The sequence below is a fragment of the Oncorhynchus gorbuscha genome, linkage group LG13, assembly GCF_021184085.1.
Source record: "Oncorhynchus gorbuscha isolate QuinsamMale2020 ecotype Even-year linkage group LG13, OgorEven_v1.0, whole genome shotgun sequence".
NCBI lineage: Eukaryota > Metazoa > Chordata > Actinopteri > Salmoniformes > Salmonidae > Oncorhynchus > Oncorhynchus gorbuscha.
Genome location: NC_060185.1, coordinates 28871874 through 28888422, shown reverse-complemented (window position 1 = coordinate 28888422; position 16549 = coordinate 28871874). Strand labels below are relative to the sequence as shown.

The window sequence follows — 16549 nt, the reverse complement described above, 5'->3', positions numbered from 1 at the left end:
AAGGAAATACTGAAGGAATGCTCAACCGGTGACGCTCATTCGGCCGACAGAAACTTTCAACCAGTTCTCCCCATTAAGCAACGGGTCGGAGTTAGAGTCCGAGCCTTCTCTGGTCTCTCCTCCTCCCGTTAAGGGGTCTGAGACGCCGAAGCCTCCCATTACCTCTGACAAATTGAAAACCCAAGTCATTGGCGACTCCATTACCCGCAATATTAGACTTTGAGGAATCATCCAGCGATCATACACAATTTACCAGGGGGCAGGGCTACCGACGTTAAAGCTAATCTGAAGATGGTGCTGGCTAAGGCTAAAACTGGCGAGTGTAGAGAGCAGAGGGATATTGTTATCCATGTCAGCACCAACAATGTTAGGATGAGACTGTCAGAGGTCACCAAGCGCAACATAGCTTCAGCGTGTAAATCAGCTAGAAAGATGTTGGCATCAAGTAATTGTCTATGGCCCCCTCCCAGTTAGGGGGAGTGATGAGCTCTAGTGATCAGTCTCACAACTAAATCGCTGGTTGAAAACTGTTCTCTGCCCCTCCCAAAAATATATAATTTGTAGATAGTTGGCCCTCTTTCTGGGACTCATCCACAAACAGGACCAAGCCTGGCCTGCTGACGAGTGACGGACTTCATCCTAGCTGGAGGGGTGCTCTCATCTCATCTACGAACATAGACAGAGCTCTAACTCCCCTAGCTTCACAAAGAAATAGGGTGCAGGCCAGGCAGCAGGCTGTTAGTCAGCCTGCCAGCTTAGTGGTGTCTGCCACTAGCACAGTCAGTGTAGTCAGCTCAGCTATCCCCATTGAGACCATGTCTGTGCCTCAATCTAGGTTGGGCAAAACGAAAGATGGTGGTGGTCGCCTTAGCAATCTCACTGGAATAACGACCTCCTCAATTCCTGTCATTATTGAAAGAGATTGTGATATCTCACGTCTCAAATTAGGGCTACTTAATGTTTGATCCCTCACTTCCAAGGCAGTTATAGTCAATTAACTAATCACGGATCATAATATTGATATTGGCCTGACTGAAACCTTGCTCAAGCCTGATGAATTTACTGTGTTAAACGAGGCCTCACCTCCTGGTTACACTAGTGACCATATCCCCTGCGCATCCCGCAAAGGCAGAGGTGTTGCTATCATTTACGATAGCAAATTTCAATTGACAAAAAAAACGACTGCCTTTTCATCTTTTGAGCTTCAAGTTATGAAATCTATGCAGCCTACTCAATCACTTTATAGCTACTGTTTACAGGCCTCCTGGGCCATATACAGCATTCCTCACTGAGTTCCTTGAATTCCTATTGGACCTTGTAATCTTGGCAGATAATATTCACATTATTGATGACTTTAATATTCACATGGAAAAGTCCACAGACCCACTCCAAAAGGCTTTCGGAGTCATCATCGACTCAGTGGGTTTTGTCCAATATGTCTCTGGACCTACTCACTGCCACAGTCATACTCTGGACCTAGTTTTGTCCCGTGGAATAAATGTTGTGGATCTTTAATGTTTTCCCTCATAATCCTGGACTATCGGACCACCATTTTGTTATGTTGCAATCGCAACAAATAATCTGCTTAGACCCCAAACAATTATCATCAAAAGTCGTGCTATAAATTCTCAGACAACCTAAAGATTCCTAGATGCTCTTCCAGACTCCCTCCACCTCCCCAAGGACGTCAGAGTACAAAAATCAGTTAACCATCTAACTGAGGAACTCAATTTAACCTTGCATAATACTCTAGATGCAGTCGCACTCTCTAAAAACAAGAAAATATTTCTCATAAGAAACAAGCTCCCTGGTATAGGGAAAGTACCCAAGCTCTGAAGCAAGCTTCCAGAAAATTGGAATGTAAATGGTGCTACACCAAATTGGAAAGACAGTACCGTGTAGTGCCGAAGAGCCCTGCTGCTCGATCATCCTATTTTTCCAACTTAATTGAGGAAAATAAGAACAATCCAAAATGTATTTTTGATACTGTCGCAAAGCTAACTAAAAAGCAGCATTCCCAAGGGAGTATAGCTTTCACTTCAGCAGTGATAAATTCATGAACTTCTTTGACGAAAGGATCATGATCATTAGGAAGCAAATTACGGATTCCTCTTTAAATCTGAAAATTCCTCCAAAGTACAGTTGTCCTGAGTCTGCACCACACTGCCAGGACCTAGGAACAAGGGAGACTGTCATGTTTTGTCATTGGTTATCATGTCTTGTCTCTGTGCTTCCCTTCTATTCGTTTCCCTCTGCTGGTCTTATTAGGTTCTTTCCCTCTTTCTATCCCTCTCTTCCCCTCCCTCTCTCCCTCGCTCGCTCTCTCTCCTTATCGTTCCGTTCCTGCTCCCAGCTGTTCCTCATTTACTCTTTTCACACCTGTCCCCTATTTTGCCCTCTGATTAGAGCCACTATTTCTCCCTCTGTTTTCCGCTTCTGTCCTTGTCGGATCCTTGTATGATGTTCGCTGTTCTGTGTCCTTGTCTCGCCCTGTCGTGTTTTATCTTCTTCAGATGCTGCATATGAGCAGGTGTCTTAGTCTGCTACGGTCGGTGCCTTCCCGAAGCAACCTGCAGTCTATGGTCGAGTCTCCAGTCAGTCCTCGCAACTACGAGTGGATTTCAGTTTTTCCTGTTTTGTTTTCTCCTTGATATATCCAGGATTATTACTTTTGTCATATACTGGAATAAAGACTCTGTTTTCGTTAAGTCGCTTTTGGGTCCTCATTCACCAGCATAACAGAAGGATCCGACCAAGAATGGACCCAGCGACTACGGATTCTCGTAAAACTGCCGTCGAGATCCAGGGAGCAATGCTCGGCAGACACGAGCAGGAATTGTCTGCTGCTCGTCATGCCGTTGAGACCCTGGCCGCTCAGGTTTCCGACCTCTCAGGACAGTTTCAGAGTCTTCGTCTCGTGCCACCAGCTACTTCCTGGTCTTCCGAGTCTCCGGAACCTAGGGTTAATAACCCACCATGTTACTCTGGGCAGCCCACTGAGTGCCGCTCCTTTCTCACCCAGTGTGATATTGTGTTCTCTCTCCAACCCAACACATACTCAAGAGAGAGAGGTCGGATTGCTTACGTCATTTCACTCCTTACTGGTCGGGCTCGAGAGTGGGGCACAGGTATCTGGGAGGCAAGGGCTGAGTGTTCTAACAATTACCTGAACTTTAGAGAGGAGATGATACGGGTTTTTGATCGTTCAGTTTTTGGTAGGGAGGCTTCTAGGGCCCTGGCTTCCCTATGTCAAGGTGATCGATCCATAACGGATTACTCTATAGAGTTTCGCACTCTTGCTGCCTCTAGTGACTGGAACGAGCCGGCGTTGCTCGCTCGTTTTCTGGAGGGACTCCACGCTGAGGTTAAGGATGAGATTCTCTCCCGGGAGGTTCCTTCCAGTGTGGACTCTTTGATTGCACTCGCCATCCGCATAGAACGACGGGTAGATCTTTGTCACCGAGCTCGTGGAAGAGAGCTCGCGTTAACGGTGTTCCCCCTCTCCGCATCGCAACCATCTCCTCCCTCCGGCTCAGAGACTGAGCCCATGCAGCTGGGAGGTATTCGCATCTCGACTAAGGAGAGGGAACGGAGGATCACCAACCGCCTTGCCTCTATTGCGGTTCTGCTGGACATTTTGTCAATTCATGTCCAGTAAAAGCCAGAGCTCATCAGTAAGCGGAGGGCTACTGGTGAGCGCTACTACTCAGGTCTCTCCATCAAGATCCTGTACTACCATGTCGGTCCATCTACGCTGGACCGGTTCGGCTGCTTCATTGATAGACTCTGGGGCTGAGGGTTGTTTTATGGACGAAGCATGGGCTCGGAAACATGACATTCCTCTCAGACAGTTAGGGAAGCCCACGCCCATGTTCGCCTTAGATGGTAGTCTTCTCCCCAGTATCAGATATGAGACACTACCTTTAACCCTCACAGTATCTGGTAACCACAGTGAGACCATTTCCTTTTTGATTTTTCGTTCACCTTTTACACCTGTTGTTTTGGGTCATCCCTGGCTAGTATGTCATAATCCTTCTATTAATTGGTCTAGTAATTCTATCCTATCCTGGAACGTTTCTTGTCATGTGAAGTGTTTAATGTCTGCTATCCCTCCTGTTTCTTCTGTCCCCTCTTCTCAGGAGGAACCTGGTGATTTGACAGGAGTGCCGGAGGAATATCATGATCTGCGCACGGTCTTCAGTCGGTCCAGAGCCAACTCCCTTCCTCCTCACCGGTCGTATGATTGTAGTATTGATCTCCTTCCGGGGACCACTCCCCCTCGGGGTAGACTATACTCTCTGTCGGCTCCCGAACGTAAGGCTCTCGAGGATTATTTGTCTGTTTCTCTCGACGCCGGCACCGTAGTGCCTTCTTCCTCTCCCGCCGGAGCGGGGTTTTTTTTTGTTAAGAAGAAGGACGGTACTCTGCGCCCCTGCGTGGATTATCGAGTGCTGAATGACATAACGGTTAAGAATCGTTATCCGCTTCCCCTTATGTCGTCAGCCTTCGAGATTCTGCAGGGAGCCAGGTTCTTTACTAAGTTGGACCTTCGTAACGCTTACCATCTCGTGCGCATCAGAGAGGGGGACGAGTGGAAAACGGCGTTTAACACTCCGTTAGGGCATTTTGAGTACCGGGTTCTGCCGTTCGGTCTCGCTAATGCTCCAGCTGTTTTTCAGGCATTAGTTAATGATGTACTGAGAGACATGCTGAACATCTTTGTTTTTGTCTACCTTGACGATATCCTGATTTTTTCACCGTCACTCGAGATTCATGTTCAGCACGTTCGACGTGTACTCCAACGCCTTTTAGAGAATTGTCTCTACGTGAAGGCTGAGAAGTGCGCCTTTCATGTCTCCTCTGTCACATTTCTCGGTTCTGTTATTTCCGCTGAAGGCATTCAGATGGATCCCGCTAAAGTCCAGGCTGTCAGTGATTGGCCCGTTCCAAGGTCACGTGTCGAGTTGCAGCGCTTTCTAGGTTTCGCTAATTTCTATCGGTGTTTCATTCGTAATTTCGGTCAAGTTGCTGCCCCTCTCACAGCTCTTACTTCTGTCAAGACGTGCTTTAAGTGGTCCGGTTCCGCCCAGGGAGCTTTTGATCTCCTCAAAGAGCGTTTTACGTCCGCTCCTATCCTTGTTACTCCTGACGTCACTAAACAATTCATTGTCGAGGTTGACGCTTCAGAGGTGGGCGTGGGAGCCATTCTATCCCAGCGCTTCCAGTCTGACGATAAGGTCCATCCTTGCGCTTATTTTTCTCATCGCCTGTCGCCATCGGAACGCAACTATGATGTGGGTAACCGCGAACTGCTCGCCATCCGCTTAGCCCTAGGCGAATGGCGACAGTGGTTGGAGGGGGCGACCGTTCCTTTTGTCGTTTGGACTGACCATAAGAACCTTGAGTACATCCGTTCTGCCAAACGACTTAATGCACGTCAAGCTCGTTGGGCGTTGTTTTTCGCTCGTTTCGAGTTCGTGATTTCTTATCGCCCGGGTAATAAGAACACCAAGCCTGATGCCTTATCCCGTCTCTTTATTTCTTCTGTGGCTTCTACCGATCCCAAGGGGATTCTTCCTGATGGGCGTGTTGTCGGGTTGACTGTCTGGGGAATTGAGAGACAGGTTAAGCAAGCACTCACTCACACTGCGTCGCCGCGCGCTTGTCCTAGTAACCTTCTTTTCGTTCCTGTTTCTACTCGTCTGGCTGTTCTTCAGTGGGCTCACTCTGCCAAGTTAGCTGGCCACCCCGGCGTTCGGGGTACACTTGCTTCTATTCACCAGCGGTTTTGGTGGCCTACTCAGGAGCGTGACACGCGCCGTTTCGTGGCTGCTTGTTCGGACTGCGCGCAGACTAAGTCAGGTAACTCTCCTCCTGCCGGTCGTCTCAGACCGCTTCCCATTCCTTCTCGACCATGGTCTCACATCGCCTTAGACTTCATTACCTGTCTGCCTTCGTCTGCGGGGAAGACTGTGATTCTTACGGTTGTTGATAGGTTCTCTAAGGCGGCACATTTCATTCCCCTCGCTAAGCTTCCTTCCGCTAAGGAGACGGCACAAATCATCATTGAGAATGTGTTCAGAATTCATGGCCTCCCGTTAGACGCCGTTTCAGACAGAGGTCCGCAATTCACGTCACAGTTTTGGAGGGAATTCTGTCGTTTGATTGGTGCTTCCGTCAGTCTCTCTTCCGGTTTTCATCCCCAGTCTAACAGTCAAGCAGAAAGGGCCAATCAGACGATTGGTCGCATATTACGCAGCCTTTCTTTTAGAAACCCTGCATCTTGGGCAGAACAGCTCCCTGGGCAGAATACGCTCACAACTCGCTTCCTTCGTCTGCTACCGGGCTATCTCCGTTTCAGAGTAGTCTGGGGTACCAGCCTCCTCTGTTCTCGTCCCAGCTCGCCGAGTCCAGCGTTCCCTCCGCTCAGGCGTTTGTCCAACGTTGTGAGCGCACCTGGAGGAGGGTGAGGTCTGCACTTTGCCGTTACAGGGCGCAGACTGTGAGAGCCGCCAATAAACGTAGGATTAAGAGTCCTAGGTATTGTCGCGGCCAGAGAGTGTGGCTTTCCACTCGTAACCTTCCCCTTACGACAGCTTCTCGCAAGTTGACTCCGCGGTTCATTGGTCCGTTCCGTGTCTCCCAGGTCGTCAATCCTGTCGCTGTGCGACTGCTTCTTCCGCGACATCTTCGTCGCGTCCACCCTGTCTTCCATGTCTCCTGTGTCAAGCCCTTTCTTCGCGCCCCCGTTCGTCTCCCCCCGTCCTTGTCGAGGGCGCAACTATTTACAAGGTACGAAAGATCATGGACATGCGTTCTTGGGGACGTGGTCACCAGTACTTAGTGGATTGGGAGGGTTACGGTCCTGAGGAGAGGAGTTGGGTTCCATCTCGGGACGTGCTGGACCGTTCGCTGATTGATGATTTCCTCCGTTGCCGCCAGGGTTCCTCCTCGAGTGCGCCAGGAGGCGCTCGGTGAGTGGGGGGGTACTGTCATGTTTTGTCATTGGTTATCATGTCTTGTCTCTGTGCTTCCCTTCTATTCGTTTCCCTCTGCTGGTCTTATTAGGTTCTTTCCCTCTTTCTATCCCTCTCTTCCCCTCCCTCTCTCCCTCGCTCGCTCTCTCTCCTTATCGTTCCGTTCCTGCTCCAAGCTGTTCCTCATTTACTCTTTTCACACCTGTCCCCTATTTTGCCCTCTGATTAGAGCCACTATTTCTCCCTCTGTTTTCCGCTTCTGTCCTTGTCGGATCCTTGTATGATGTTCGCTGTTCTGTGTCCTTGTCTCGCCCTGTCGTGTTTTATCTTCTTCAGATGCTGCGTATGAGCAGGTGTCTTAGTCTGCTACGGTCGGTGCCTTCCCGAAGCAACCTGCAGTCTATGGTCGAGTCTCCAGTCAGTCCTCGCAACTACGAGTGGATTTCAGTTTTTCCTGTTTTGTTTTCTCCTTGATATATCCAGGATTATTACTTTTGTCATATACTGGAATAAAGACTCTGTTTTCGTTAAGTCGCTTTTGGGTCCTCATTCACCAGCATAACAGAGACACTCAAGTGTTTTAATACTATATCTCTTGACACCTTGACGAAAATAATCATGGCCTCTAAACCTTCAAGCTGCATACTATTCCAACTAAACTAATGAAAGTGGTACTTCCTGTGCTTTGCAATCCTATCTTGAACATAATACACGCCTCTCTATCCACCGGATGTGTACTGAACTCACTAAAAGTGGCTGTAATAAAGCTTCTCTTGAAAAAGCCAAAATGTGACCCAGAAAATATAAACAACTTTTGGCCTATATTGAATCTCCCATTCCTCTCAGAAATCTTAGAAAAGCTGTTGCGCATCAACTCACTGCCTTCCTGAAGACAAACAATGTATATGAAACAATGGTTCTAGACCCATCATAGCACTGAGAATGTACTTGTGAAGGTGCTAAATGACCTTTTAATGGCGTCAGACCGAGGCTCTGCATCTGTCCTCGTGCTCCTAGACCTTAGTGCTGTTGTTGATACTATCGATCACCACATTCTTTTGGAGAGATTGGATCCCAAATTGGTCTACACGGACAAGCTCTGGCCTGGTTTAGATCTTATCTGTCGGAAAGATATCCGTATGTCTCTGTAGATGGTTTGTCCTATGACAAATCAACTGTGTTCCTCAAGGCTACATTTTCGAACCACTATTATTTTCACGATATATTTTACCTCTGTTGCCATTCGGAAACATAATGTTAACTTTCACTGCTATGCGGACGATACACAGCTGTACATTTCGTTGAAACATGGTGAAGCGCCAAAATTGCCCTCCCTGGAAGCCTGTGTTTTAGACATAAGGAAGTGGATGGCGGCAAATGTTCAACTTTTAGAACATCTCAAAACAGAGACGCTAGTTCTAGGTGCCAAGAAACAAAGAGCTCTTCTATTGAATCTGACAATTCATCTTGATGGTTGTACAGTTGTCTCAAATAAAACCGCGAAGGACCTCAGCATTATTTTGGACCCTGATCTCGCTTTTGATGAACATCAAGATTATTTCAAGGATAGCTTTTTTCCAACTACGTAACATTGCAAAAATCTGAAACTTTCTATCCAAAAATGACACAGAAAAATGTATTCATGCTTTTGTCACATCTAGATTAGACTACAGCAATGCTCTAGTTTACGGCTACCTGGATAAAGCACTAAATAAACATCAGTTAGTGCTAAACACGGCTGCTAGAATCTTGTCTAGAACCCAAAAAATATGATCATATTTCTCCAATGCTAACCTCTCTACACTGGCTTACTGTTAACCTACAAAGCATTACATGGGCTTGTTCCTACCTATCTTTCCGATTTGGTCCTGCCGTACATACCTACACGTACGCTAGGGTCACAAGACGCAGGCCTCCTTCCTGTCCCTAGAATTTCTAAGCAAACAGCTAGAGGCAGAGCCTTCTCCTAATAGAGCTCCATTTTTATGGAATGGTCTGCCTATCCATGTGAGAGATGCAGACTCGGCCTCGACCTTTAAGTCTTTATTGAAGACTCATGTTTTCAGTAGGTCCTATGATTGAGTGTAGTCTGGCCCAGGAGTGTGAAGGTGAACGGAAAGGCACTGGAGCAACGAACCACCGTTGCTGTCTCTGCCTGGCCGACTCCCCTCTCTCCAATGGGATTCTCTGCCTCAAACCCTATTACAGGAGCAGAGTCACTGGCTTACTGGTGCCCTTCCATGCTGTGCCTAGGAGGGGTGCGTCACTTGAGTGGATTGAGTCACTGATGTGATCTTCCTGTCAGGGTTGGCGCCCCCCTTGGGTTTGTGCCGTGGGGGAGATCTTCGTGGGCTATACTCGGCCTTGTTTCAGGATAGTAAGTTGGTGGTTGAAGATACCCCTCTAGTGGTGTGGGGTCTTTGCTTTGGTAAAGTGGGTGGGGTTATATCCTACCTGTTTGGCCCTGTCCGGGGGTATTGTCGGATGGGGCCACAGTGTCTCCTGACCCCTCCTGTCTCAGCCTCCATTATATATGCTGCAGTAGTTTATGTGTCGGGGGGCTAGGGTCAGTCTGTTATAACTGGAGTATTTCTCCTGTCTTATCCGGTGTCCTGTGTGAATGTAAGTATGCCTCTTTCTAATTATCTCCCTCTCCTTTTCTCTCTCTCTCACTTTTTCTCTCTCTCTCTCTCTTTCTTTCTCTCTTTTTTCTCTCTGAGGACCTGAGCCCGAGGACCATGCCTCAGGACTACCTGGCCTGATAACACCTTGCTGTCCCCAGTCCACCTGGTTATGCTGCTGCTCCAGTTTCAACTGTCCTGCCTGGGTCTATGGATCCCTGACCTGTTCACTGGACGTGCTACCGTGTCCCAGACCTGCTGCTTTCAACTCTCTAGAGACAGCAAGAGTGGTAGAGATACTCTGAATGATCGGCTATGAAAAGCCAACTGACATTTACTCCTGAGGTGCTGCTACTGTGATTATTATTATTTGACCGTGCTGGTCATCTTTGAACATTTGAACATTTTGACATGTTCTGTTATAATCTCTACCCGGCACAGCCAGAAGAGGACTGGCCACCCCTCATAGCCTGGTTCCTCTCTAGGTTTCTTCCTAGGTTCTGGCCTTTCTAGGGAGTTTTTCCTAGCCACCGTGTTTCTACACCTACATTGCTTGCTGTTTGGGGTTTTAGGCTGGGTTTCTTTATAGCACTTTGTGACATCAGCTGATGTAAGAAGGGCTTTATAAATACATTTGATACATTGACTAACCGGTGCCCCCACACATTTACTCTGTACCGGTACCCCCCCTATATATAGTCTCGCTATTGCTATTTTACTGCTGCTCTTTAACTACTTGTTACTTTTATTTCTTCTTCTTCTTCTTAATATTATTATTATTTCTTTTGTTTACCTGCATTGTTGGTTAGGGGCTCGTAAGTAAGCATTTCACTGTAATGTCTACACCTGTTGTAATCGGCGCATGTGACTAATAACATCTGATTTGATCGAATACAGCCCCTAGTCGATGAATACTGACTAAATATGCAATAACTAGAACTACAGCCTTAATGCTTTCTATGGTCATCTGATTTTTATTAAATGGCTGTGTGTTTGTATTAGTGTGAGATAGAGGGGGTTAGTATGTGTGGGAGTGTGATTTAGGAGCAAACACATCGAGATGTCACTTCATAACCTCTGGCTCTGGAGGCTCCTGTCATATCCACATTTGAGAGATCCTTTGTCCACCCCTGGAGACTTGCTAAATATAGAATGGGAACAGAAACCCATTTTAAACCTAGTATCTATCTCCATACATAGTGGATCAGATGAACAGTGATTAGACGTGAGGATGTAACTCAAATAGTGCAGCATAGATGCAAGACTGCTAAATATCATAGCGCATAAGCTCCATTTGAAATGAGGGCGTTTGGGGGTTGGAAATGAATAACTCGAACGGAAAGGCTACTCATTTTTCCCATTACATTTCTGTCAAGTGAATTACAATCTGTTATTACTTCATGGACAGTAATTTAACATTTTCCATTCAATACCATATTTTGCTGAGGGAAGGACAGGCAGGCAATCCATCATTAAGCTCCACTACTTTGGTTTGGTTACTCTGGTTCTACTTCCAGCAGTTTTAAGGGCTTTACCACATTATTTGACCTTTTGCTATTCTGTTCATTTTGTGATGTATGCCTTGATGAAAGGCAGTTGAGGTTTTCTGTGCTGTTTAATTGTGGTACTTATCTATAAAGGGAACACTGGATATTATATCTCCCACAGATATTAAATTAAGAATGTCTCAGGACTTCCAAGGCCAAAGACAAATTAAAAGGAAATGAGCTCTATTAATGAGTATTGATCATTCCATAATAGAATAAGCTCTTCTCTCTTAGCTCAGCCTCTGTGTTGATCTGTTCATAATTATAAGGGAAATGTCCTTCAACCTGGTTTTACATTATGAAAGATCATACAGAGGGATATGTAACAACTACATGTATGCCATCTGACGATAACATCAGCACTACACTAATCTGTCAAATACAAACAATAATACACTACATGAACAAAAGTATGTGGACATCTGCTTGTCGAACATCTCATTTCAAAATAATGGAGTTGGTCTCTCTTTCCTGCTATAACAGAAGGCTTTCCACTAGATTTTGGAACATTGTTGCGGGGACTTGCCTCCATTTAGCCACAAGAGCGTTACTGAGGTCTGGTACTGATTTTGGGTGATTAGGCCTGGCCTGCAGTCTAATTCATTGCAGTCTAATTACAAATCATCTGAAAGGTGTTTGATGCGGTTGAAGTTAGGTCTCTGTACAGGCCAGTTAAATTCTTCCACACTGATTTCTACAAACCATTTCTGTATGCACCTCGCTTTGTGCGCAGGGGCATTGTCATGCTGAAACAGGAAAATGGCCTTCCACAAACTGTTGCCACAAAGTTGGAAGCACAGAATCATCTAGAAAGTCATTGTATGCTGTAGCGTTAAGATTTCCCTTCCCTGGAATTAAGGGGCCTGAACCATGAAAAATAGCTTTCCACTGCTCAGGTTCCAATGGCAGCGAGCTTTACACCACTCCAGCCGATGCATGGCAATGAGTATGGTGATCTTAGGCTTGGGTGAGGCTGCTCTTCCATGGAAACCCATTTCATGAAGCTACCGATGAACAGTTATTGTGCTGACGTTCCTTCATGAGGCAGTTTGGAACTCGGTAGTGAGTGTTGCAAAAGAGGACAGATGATTTCTATGCGCTACGTGCTTCAGCATTCGGCAGTCACATTCTGTGAGCATGTGTGGCCAACCTCTTTGCAGCTGGGCCGTTGTTGATCCTAGAAGTTTCCATTTCACAATAACAGTACTCACAGTTGACTGGGGAAGCTCTAGCAGGGCAGAAATTTTACGAACTGAATTGTTGGAAAGCTGGCATCCTGTGACAGTGCCATGTTGAAAGTCACTGAGCTCTTTAGTATGGCCATTCTACTGCCAATGTCCATCTATTAAGATTGCATGGCTGTGTGCTTGATTTTATACACCTGTCAGCAACGGGTGTGGCTGAAATAGCCGAATCCACTAATATGAACGGGTGTCCACATACTTTTGTATATATAGTGTACCAATTCCATCATACTCAACATCACCACCACCAAAACCACCACACCATAATCATCATCCTCACCACCACCACCATCATCATCACCATTATCATCGTCATCATCACCATAACCATCATCATCATCACTATCATCACCACCACCACCATCATCACCACCAGCTAACAAATTGAATAGCTGATAATACAGTTCACTAAAGCTATTATTGCATGTCTAGACTGCCAACCCAGTGATCCCCAGCCTATAGGCTATAGAAAATGAACACAGTGGTTATATGATGATCCTCATTATCCCAGTGACAGAGTGGCTTAAAGTGCTATGGCGTGTCCCATCCTCAGTCCAACTATTTAAGTCAGTCAATGGATGGCAACCCACATCATTTGTCTGCCTCACTCATATGCCCATCCTTGCAGGGCAGGCTACTGAGACCTCATTCAGGCATAGCTACTGTACTTTGAACATGTAAAGCTCTAGCTATGGTATTTCCTGAATTTTTAGAAACCTCACAGTGCAATTTAGACATTGTGAAGTTACTGCAATAATTGTGGACGTTGCATTGAATTTGGACAAAAGAAGACTTTAGGGCCCAATTTAACATCCAAATATATTACCCGAGGTCATGCATTTAATGTGCTATTGCAAATAAAATACACAGTATATTACAGGTCTAAGTTTGCTGGACACTTTATGCTACACACAGAAGGCTATAGCTAACAAACTGTCAATATTTATTTATTTTACCTTTATTTAACCAGGCAAGTCAGTTAAGAACAAATTCTTATTTTCACTGACGGCCTGGAAACAGTGGGTTAACTGCCTGTTCAGGAGCAGAACGACAGATTTGTACCTTGTCAGTTCGGGGGTTTGAACTTGCAACCTTCCGGTTACTAGTCCAACGCTCTAACCACTAGGAATGCACCACGTTGTGATGGTGCACTAGGAATGCACCATCACAAAGATGGACGGAATTGTTGGAATTTAACCAAAGGAGACAAGCCCGAGAATCTTCAACGTTTGCTTTGCACCAATTTTACGAGCTCTGATCCCAGCACACGCGGGCATGCGATATCCAGCTTCCTCATTCCTCTTAAGGGCACCAGCCGAGCCGCTCGCTCACCACCCGCCGTGGTCTATTAGAAATATCTGTTTGCCAATCGGTGTCACAGCACATTAGTTTGTGATTCGGATTATATGTGGCGTGCCCTGTCTTTGTGCTTTCTGATAAGAAGCAGTTGTGTTTAATCTGCCATTAACAGACAATGAATAGCCTAATGAATAGCCTAGAATACACTCAGACTACATACAGTCTTTGTCCAGCACCAGTCAAGTGAATGCCTGAAGTGTAGCCTTTGTACAGTGATCATTAACACAGCTCTCAATTCACATTGTAAGGGTTTCTTCTTTTAAACGAAGTGAACTTTTTTCTTAACACTAATTCTTCACTTGAATTAGCCAATTTATCGCAATTAAGTCTCATCTAATTTACTTTTGATTGTACATGACAAAATGGCTAATTTGTCAAAGTGATCTAGGCTATTCAAAAAGAACGTGAGATAAACAATTATGAATAGTTTGTTACATCATTTTTAGGCTAATTTTGATATAATTCTGGATAAAATTACGCACAATAGAGCGCTGTTAGCTATGGTACATTTTTTGTGAACAATACAAATTTATATAACGTTTCTATATAAATCATAATAATTCATAACAAAAACCCTATTAAATACTTATCGTCACATTGATACTCTCCTATTAAATAACTACATGTTTGCGATTGGGAACTCACTTACCCAGAAACAAAGAGCGAAATGTTGCAGACATCACAGCACCCGACACGACTGGAAATCCCATGAAACGAAGCTGGAAACAATGCGCTCCGGCTGCCTTAAAATTCATGCGGGTGACCCAAGTGTACAGTCACAATGAAGTAGCACATCAGAAATAGGAGAGATACATTAAATATAATCTACAATGAGCAGGGAACCAAGGACATCATTTTTGAACACTCGAAATGTCAATGCATCCCTTCACTAAGGAATGCAGCTCTATATTATCGTAATTTTATCAGCCTCGCGTCAAATCAAAGTTCCCGTTCTTTCTATCTCGTTCGGGAAGCGTGCATCCCTCAGGTTCCCTCTGTCTCCGTGGCTCTGAGCGGTCTTCTCCTATACCGTTTGTCCGCTGCACTAGAACGTGAGAGGCAGAATCTGGATAGGTGGATGTTGCTGCATGCTGGACGGAGACCTCTAGAGTCTGAAGTGCTCACATCGCCTCGTATGACCACAAAGGCATCTTGGGCTGGTCTGACTGTGAGGTGGCTACTTGGTGGCCACTTCGTTAGCAGTGCAAAAAAAGGTTAACAATGTTTCCCCCCTACAGATGTCTGCATGAAAATGTTTAAGTAATAGGTTACTATTTTTCAGTGCTTTAAAGAAAATGTTAATGTTCTTGCATTATGTTTTACAATAGTGTATACTGTATGGAATAAATTGTGAGACAGCGCAGTGAAAAAGTAACACATGTTGGGAAAGATTGAAATGGATAATAAATGACTGGAATTCCTTATTCTTTTCAATATATACAGTACCAGTAAAAAGTTTTGACATACCTACTCATTCACTCATTCTACTCATTTTTACTATTGTCTACATTGTAGAATAATAGTGAAGACATCAAAACGAATAAATAACACAAATGGAATCATGTAGTAACCAAAAAAGTGTTAAACAAATCAAAATATATGTTTTATTTTATATTGTTCAAAGTAGCCACCCTTTGCCTTGATGACAACTTTGAACACTTTTGGCATTCTCTCAACCAGCTTCATGAGGTAGTCACCTGGAATGCATTTCAATTAACAGGTGTGCATTGTTAATTTCTTCCTTCTTTTTGCATTTGAGCTAGTCAGTTGTGTTGTGACAAGATAGGGGTTGTATACAGAGGATAGCCCTATTTGGTAAAATACCACGTCCCTATTATGGCAAGAACAGCTCAAATAAGCAAAGAGAAACGACAGTCCATCATTACATGAAGGTAGAAAATCCATAACATTTCAAGTACTTTGAAAGTTTCTTCAAGAGCAGTCGCAAAAACCATCAGGTGTTATGATGAAACTGGTTCTCATGAGGACCGCCACAGGAAAGGAAGACCCAGAGTTACCTTTGCTGCAGAGGATAAATTAATTACAGTTAACTGCACCTCATATTGTAGCCCAAATACAGAGTTCAAGTAACAGACACATCTCAACATCAACTGTTCAGAGGAGACTGCATGAATCAGGCCTGCATGGTCGAATTGCTGCAAAGAAACCACTACCAAAGAACACCAATAATAAGAAGAGACTTGCTTGGGCCAAGAAACACGAGCAATGCACATTAGACCAGTGAAAATCTGTCCTTTGGTCTGATGAGTTCAAATTTGAGATTTTTTGTTCCAACTGCCGTGTCTTTGTGAGATGCAGAGAAGGTGAATGGATGATCTCCACATGTGTGAGTCCCACTGTGAAGCATGGAGGAGGAGGTGTGATGGTGTGGGGGTGCTTTGCTGGTGACACTGTCAGTGATTTATTTAGAATTCAAGGCACACTTAACCAGCATGGATACCACAGAATTCTCCAGCGATATGCCATCCCATCTGGTTTGTGCTTAGTGGGACTATCATTTGTTTTTCAACAGGACAAAGACCCTACACACACCTCCAGGCTGTGTTAAGGCTATTTGACCAAGAAGGAGAGTGATGGAGTGCTGCATCAGATGACAGGGCCTCCACAATCACCCGACCTCAACCCAATTGAGATAGTTTGGGATGAGTTGGACTGCAGAGTGAAGGAAAAGCAGCCAGCAAGGGCTCAGAATATGTGGGAACTCCTTCAAGACTGTTGGAAAAGTGTTCCAGGTGAAGCTGGTTTGAGAGAATGCCAAGAGTGTGCCAAGCTGTCATCAA

General features: G+C 45.2%; 1 protein-coding gene across 1 annotated transcript in view; it reads right to left on the bottom strand.

Moving 5' to 3' along the window:
• LOC123992662 (CXADR-like membrane protein) overlaps positions 1-14900 on the bottom strand; it is an 87386-nt gene extending 72486 nt beyond the window's left edge. The window contains exon 1 of the mRNA XM_046294008.1: positions 14398-14900. Within this exon, the coding sequence (XP_046149964.1) occupies positions 14398-14503 (106 nt within the window). The 5' untranslated portion in view covers positions 14504-14900. The remainder of the gene's footprint in view (positions 1-14397) is intronic.
• Positions 14901-16549: the final 1649 nt, after the last annotated feature.